The 7089-nt window shown below is 45.5% G+C and overlaps 2 protein-coding genes across 2 annotated transcripts in view; both read left to right on the top strand.

Annotated features, from left to right (window-relative positions):
- The first annotated feature begins 597 nt into the window (after nucleotides 1-597).
- LOC113212548 (zinc finger protein 572-like) lies at nucleotides 598-4103 on the top strand. Its single transcript, XM_026431290.2, has 5 exons — nucleotides 598-751; nucleotides 829-1075; nucleotides 1156-1341; nucleotides 1442-1500; nucleotides 1584-4103. Exons 2-5 carry the CDS (start codon nucleotides 929-931, stop codon nucleotides 3727-3729), a joined length of 2538 nt encoding a protein of 845 aa, XP_026287075.1. The 5' UTR covers nucleotides 598-751; nucleotides 829-928; the 3' UTR covers nucleotides 3730-4103.
- Nucleotides 4104-5017: 914 nt separating this feature from the next.
- LOC113216325 (homogentisate 1,2-dioxygenase) overlaps nucleotides 5018-7089 on the top strand; it is a gene marked incomplete in the record, with an annotated part of 15489 nt that continues 13417 nt past the window's right edge. Inside the window, 1 exon segment of the mRNA XM_052266843.1 lies at nucleotides 5018-5214. Coding sequence (XP_052122803.1) covers nucleotides 5197-5214 — 18 coding nt within the window.

The following is a 7089-nucleotide window of genomic DNA, read 5'->3' as shown; positions in this document are numbered from 1 at the left end:
TTCTCAGTTTCTCAGCAGCTGCAATGTCTGGCACAGACTAACATAGCCACATTGAGGAATTACATAGCCAATCAGACTATCCAAAATAATCGTACATATGCTACCACGATGTACGACGTAGGTACAACTGTGCAAGCATAGCGAAGGAAGGAAAGGCCATTTAAGTGCAAGTAAACTTGGTGGACTTTTTGAGCCACACTCGGCCGAAGGAAGACGTCGCTGATTGTAGCTACACGTTAGAAAGCTAAAGCTACGAGCATTGGTGGCGTATGCGGCCGTATCGGTTGGAGCTTCAGCTTTGTTTGTAGCGTGCAGCCACAAACAGAGCCGTCTTCTCTTGCCAAAATTTTGATAAAGATCCCCTCCCCCCTAAATAAAAGAGGCCCTTTCCCGGGAATTTTCAAATAAGTTCGGTGAGGTAACATAACTTCTCACAACTAAGTCATATTTCAATGGTTTCACACTGCACAATGGTCGTTATCGGGTTAGTTTCCAATGAAATTTGTGTTCATCCCTTAAAACAACAAACCGGATGAAGAAATATAAGGTTTTCACAAATTGACACATATTTCTTGCTTGCCATCGAGGTCACCGATCTTGGCGGGAGACTGCGTTGGTTGGCAGCACTGTTATCGTGTGTGGATCCTGCTGACAGCCACTTATGTTATTGTGGCACAACATACCCTGTTTTCTGAAAGCTTGCGCAAAATTGTGTCTATGAGTGACGTCTTAAGCTCTCGCTTTGGTTATGGTAAGAACTTGCGTAGTGTTTGTTCAAAGTACTGTTGTCCTTATCATTTTCACTTACCATGTGTGTGTACGTTTTAGGTTGTGGTGGTCTGAGGAGTCCATGAATTGACCCACCCTGAACATTTTCTCCTTGTCATATTTTTTGTTCTAATGTAAATTTCAAGGATTTCATTGTACCATGGCTCTTGACGTTCAAATATCGTTTAGTTGGACTAACTACTGTCGGCTGTGTCTTCTGGACAATGGCATTATGTTACCTTTATTTGAAGGAGAGGGGCAACATCGTAAGCTGAGCCACAAAATTGAAACCTGTTTGCAGTTAGTGGTATGTACTATAATGTTTCAGGTTTTGTTTGTATTATCCAAGTTACAACACTTTAAATCTATTGCCTTATGTTTGCTCAGACCTATGAAGGTGACCCCTTGCCACGCAAAATCTGTCATACATGCCTCTCCAAAGTCACCCAAATGTATGATTTCCGATCAATGGTATGGGCCTCATATGAAAGGTTAAAACCTAAACTACTACCTCTGCAACATGTTCCTGAAGTTCAAAAGTATCTCTTAAAAGCTGATAGTCTGCAAAAAAAAGTAAGTTTAATATTATCAAAATAAACTTTTCTGATTTGATGTCAATGACTTATTCAAATCCCATTATTTAATGCTGCTTATTTTGAATCTCAATTTTCAGTTAGACTCCAGCTCTCATTGGAGCCAGTGTTCTACACCAATCCCATCAACTTCCAAAATGTAAGACCTTTATAAAAAAGAAAAATAGTCATTTTCTGTGACATTTGAGGTAAAATATATCAATTGCAATTCGTTTGTTGCAGGAGTGGGACAGATCGTCTTCCCCTGATTCGTGTCAAATCTGAGGAAGAGTTAATGCAAGCCCCTGACTGTTCATCTTGGCCATCATCAACTCTGTTCTCACAGCTGGAGTCAACTGTGACAGAGCCTTTCTTGTCAAGTACATCCTTCATCAGCTCATCAATCACATCAGACTCCAACATTCCTGCCATGGAATCAGCTCTGCCTTCTGACTATCAGAGTGATTTTGTTGGCATGCAACCTGAAACTTTAAAGAGGAAAAGGCTTTCTCATACTTCAGACACTAACTGTGACAGAGTCTTGTCTCCTGTGTTGAAAAAAACTAAGGGTAAAAGAAAGCAACTTGCGGGGCCTTTATCTAGAAAGCAGCTTGCAGGGCCTTTATCTCGAATGCAAAATCAGAAGTTAAAGTCAATATGTGTGTTTTGTCAGTCACATTTCTCCAGCAAGCAATCCTTGAATACTCATCTTGAAACATGTTTGAGTTGTTCAACATGTCAACAAGTGTTTTCTTCACTTGCTGACAAAGCCATGCATGAGGCTGAAAAACATGTTTCTGTGTATATAGATTGCAACCAAAAGCATTTGAGTAAGCATTGCTCTCATTGCCCTGCCCAGTTTGCATCTAGTGTGATGTTAACTATGCACATCAAAGAAGAACATTCCTCCCCCTCAATACAAAATCCTGATGATCACCTCGACGTGAAACCACCACGCTTGCTAGAAACAGGTAATTCATCCTATTCATCCTATATGTCTTCGGAAAAGAGTCACTTTGACTGCAAAGATACAAGTGATTCTGAAGATCACCCCCTGTCTGATTTTAAGAAGATTGGAAAGTCATACCATCAGCAAAGTAGCGCTCAGATGAATAATGAGTCTGTAGTCACCCATGATAACCATATTTGTAAGTTGTGTAATGAGACCTTGCCTAGTGCTCTTGATTTAGAGGAGCACATCAAAAAAATTCATGGAAGGTTTAAGTGTCCACATTGCGAAGACTCTTTTAGTTCCAAACCGGGATTAAATTCCCATCAGAAATTCCACGTGTATAGGGCCAAAAAAAAAGGGAAATTACGAGAGAGCAAAAGCAGCATTTTAAAAGATCTACTTGTCTCTTCCAAGAAGCCTTTTCAGTGTGATTTTTGTTACGAAGACTTCGAGGAAGAGGATGCATTTATTTTGCACCTCTATGTTCATGCCACCGAACACTCAGATGATGAAAGTATACCCGTGAAAAAAAATAGGAAAAGTACTGGGGACTTAAAAAAATCAGTGGCTTCTAATGTTATTGAAGAATCTGATAATCCTGTTGAACAATTTAGTGTTAAGTGTGAACGCTGCCATGTTGTGTGTCGGTCCAAAGAATATTACAAAATTCATCTTGCTACTCACATGAGCAAAGCGAAAACAAATTTTCCTTGCAGTGGTTGCAACCAGGATTTCCGTAATGTAGAAGCACTGAATAGGCATACTTGTTGTGGTAAACTAGAGAATATGCAAGTTTGTTGTTTGGATTGTGGACAAGCCTTGGTGAAAGGTGCAGACCATGTCTGTGACAACAAATGTCCAGTGTGTGAAAAGGTGTTTAAATCTGCCAGAGGACAAAGGCTGCATTTTACTTCCAAACATAAGCCAAAACTGCTTGTTGAAGATGGTTATGATGATCAACTTCAGGAAACTAATTCTGCCGACAAAGAGTACCAGGAGGAGATTGATAAATTGCATGAAGAGAATGAGCTGTCAACTTCACCATCTATTAATGAATCATCTGTTGCTACATTTAGTGGAAAAAACTCCTCTGCCCCACATTACAGTGCGAATGAGTCTCCAGACTCTCACTCAAGTAGAAATATGTCTCCTGACTCACGCCCTTGTGGAAGTGAGTCTCCCACTACACACATCAGTGGAGATGACCTTTCTCATGTGAGTGACTCTGATGCAGACAGCTCAATTGGAGAAAGTCCATTGAGGGAAAGACTCCCTCCTGATGGGGCAGCTTTGGAACCATTGTCTGTCCATTTGGAACAAATTGAGAAGAATGCTCTCCTCTCAACTGCTCATAGTTCAGGTGATGAGGCTGTACCGTTTATTAAAGAGCCTCTCCATCCAAGTTCTTTTAGTAGTGGCATATTATCCAATCTGTGAATGTGTTAAAGTATTTGCCGAATCTCTTTATTTTTTTTTTTGATTAAAAAGTTTTAAGATGTTTTCACATGGAAATGTTAAAGTGCAGATTATTGCCATTGTTAAATTTAATTTTCTCCTGTTCCTTTCTAAAATTATGAAATTAGCATTTGTGTAAAATCATTTCTCTTTTATTTAAATAACTGCAGAAAAAATCATATTTGTAAATCATCCTGTTGTAATATTTTTAAAATTAAACATTTTACTTGATTTATGTGTTAGTACTTGTAAGTTACCTTTTTTCAGAACTACCAAATCTGTATCAAGTTTCTCTGATATTTTAGAATGCGTACTTCATTTCTGGTTTAAGAATATACTCTCAATTTTTTTTCCTATTGTTGTGTTTTCCTTGTCCCACATTATCTTCCCTGTTTCATGTGTGGGATACGAACGTTATTTAATTTTAATTCTCAGTTTCTCGGCAGCTACAATGTCTGGCACAGACTAACATAGCCACATTGAGGAATTACATAGCCAATCAGACTATCCAAAATAATCGTACATATGCTACCACGATGTACGACGTAGGTACAACTGTGCAAGCATAGCGAAGGAAGGAAAGGCCATTTAAGTGCAAGTAAACTTGGTGGACTTTTTGAGCCACACTCGGTCAAAGGAAGACGTCGCTGATTGTAGCTACACGTTAGAAAGCTAAAGCTACGAGCATTGGTGGCGTATGCGGCCGTATCGGTTGGAGCTTCAGCTTTGTTTGTAGCGTGCAGCCACAAACAGAGCCGTCTTCTCTTGCCAAAATTTTGATAAAGATCCCCTCCCCCCCCTAAAAAAGCGTACCAGGCGGCGGATTCACGCCGCGCACTTTCATAGTTATACTGTACCGCGTGCGGGCGGTTTGCCTACTCGCACGGGGCAATAAGGTGCAGCCGTCGGCAGCGACCATAGGCAAACCCGCCCGCACCCTTGCATGCGGTAAAGTATAACTTCGAAAGTGCGCGGCGTGATCAGCCGCCTGGTACAACTCGAATGGATTTTGTTGTGTTGCTCCCTTCGTTCCATACACTGGCGATATCCCCAAAGTGAACGTTCTTCTCCGCAGGGAAGACAGAGCTGTGGCCGGTTTGCTTGCGGGAGAGAGAAAAAACAACAAGACCCCAACGTTTACAGTGTGGCTGCTTTTCTGTCTCCTGGTTGGTCGTCGTTGGAGACGAGCCCCCCATCTAGCCGCGCCTCCGGTTAGACCGGCTGCTTTTGTGCTCTCGGTATCGCCGGTCACATCCATCGAGAGAGAAGAGGATGACACCGAAGCCTTGAGAAGGTGCAGGAGGGGACTTGGATACCGAGTTGTTTTTGTTGTGTCCCGCGCCGACCCTGATAACGCCCCGTGCTGGGCTCCACGGGCCGGAGGCCCGCCAGTCACAGCAGCGTCGTCACCGAGGTAGCGCGCCGGAGCGCCCAGACACACAGCCAGCCATGCCCGCCGGGGAGAAGGTGAGGCCCCCGATCAGGACTTTGCCCTCCTAGGGCGCCCGGCACGTCGTGCTATTTCCGCATTAGGGATCGTCCAGAGAGTACGTCCGTTTTTTCTTAGGTTCATTACGCCCAGGAGATTGGCGCCCGCGAGACTCGGGGTAGGCCACCTTGCAGTACACGCCCGCACTGCAGGCGGGATTTTGCCTACCTGGCAGGCGCTATGAGAGCCCTGCTTCGTAGCTTGCTTATTTCGCTGAACTTTTCTGGTTCGTAACGGCGAATGACAGACGTACTTTCTGGGTGATCCCTTGTGTCTGTCTAGACGAGAGAGCGCATTCTACTTTGACGCTTGAAAGCCGGCAGAGCGTGCCTCGTGTCGGGTTGCTACGCGCCGGAGAGTGCGGTCGGCCGCCCGTCTTTCGGCTCCAGCAGGTACCTTGGCTAGGTTCCAGGTGTTGTTTACGCGACGAGCGCGTCAAGACGAGACAAACAGTCATCCGGCAACCTGGGCGCTGCTGTCAGGAGTCAGGAGTTGGATCCGACCGACTTGCAGACTGAAACTCTCGAAACTGTCGTAAAAAACGCTATTCCTCCTGATCGGATTACTTCGGAGTACCTGAAAATTACCAACCCCGGCACACGTCCCCGTTTGTAGCTACACGATTGTAGCTACAGCCGAGAGGGCCCGAGTTAGCTTAAACTGATCTGTCTATAGACAAATTCATTACTTCCGCCAATGCTAGAAAAATATCAACAACCAGAAGTAAACAGTGCTAAGAACTTAAGCGAAAACGAAAGATATCAATGCCTCTCCGAAGCTCTCGCCTTGTCCAAGCGCCCAGAGGGACAGGGGGCCGCGGGGGCCCGATTCCGGAAAGTATTGCCTACCCTCAAGGCGTTTTCAGCGACAATCATCGACCCACTCCTAGATTGACACGGGGTCACTTCTTAGCTTTCAGGCGTCCAAGCGACAACTCCTTTCGCGGCGACAAGTGGTAGTAGACACGTCCCTGTTTATAGCCACAAATGGGGCAACATATACGATGTCCGACGCCACCAGCCACACGCCCTTTTTTCAGCTAAACAATTGTAGCTACAGTCGACATGACGGCATGCAGCTTCATCCGAACCAAACTTGTTGGCCCTAAGATCAACTCCCGGGCGGGGCATTTTTTTTTTGTCACTTCTTGTCTCCCGTTCGGCAGCACCAAGCTCAGATCTCGACCCCGGAGGGGCAAGCTGGTGGCGTAGCGTGTTAGAGCGTGTTCGTTGGAAGATCGTGGGGATGGTCGGTTAGTTCGAATCCCGTCCGCGATCATTTTCCCTGCTCTGCTGGCCAAGTGTCTTCGGGCGTCAGATACAGCTGAGATCTACGTTCCCCCTATCGTTCCTTCGTGGCCAAGTCGGTAGCGTCCGGGCCCGGTATGAACACGGTCGCTGGTTCGAATCTCGTCGCGGTGGATATTTTTCGCGCTCCGCTGGCCATGACTTTACAGCCGTGCGACACCTGATGTGATTGGCCGGTACGCAAACAGTCGCTGGTTCGAATCTAGTCGACGGAACTCTTTTGCCCGTCTGCCGGCCATGTGTTTCGGGGTGTGAGCCACGGCGGAGATAAGCTTGATGTATCCAACAGCCTCATTGGCTCAGTTGATATAGCGCGCGCCCGGGACGGGGATGGTCGTGGGTTCAAATACTGACCGAGGCTCATTTTTTCCCATTTAGTAGTTTGCGGCGCGGGGACCAAGGGTTAGGACAAAAGACCAGCCGACATGGGAAGGTGAACTTGACCGGCTACTCAGCAGATCCCCCCCCCACCCCCCAAAAAAAGAAAATCAAATTTGCCCCGACCAGGACTCGATCCCCGGTCCGACGACGTCTTGTGCACCACGC

The sequence above is a fragment of the Frankliniella occidentalis genome, unplaced genomic scaffold, assembly GCF_000697945.3.
Source record: "Frankliniella occidentalis isolate FOCC.00 unplaced genomic scaffold, Focc_3.1 Scaffold43, whole genome shotgun sequence".
Taxonomy (NCBI): Eukaryota; Metazoa; Arthropoda; class Insecta; order Thysanoptera; family Thripidae; genus Frankliniella; species Frankliniella occidentalis.
This window is presented reverse-complemented; position numbering and strand designations above follow the sequence as displayed.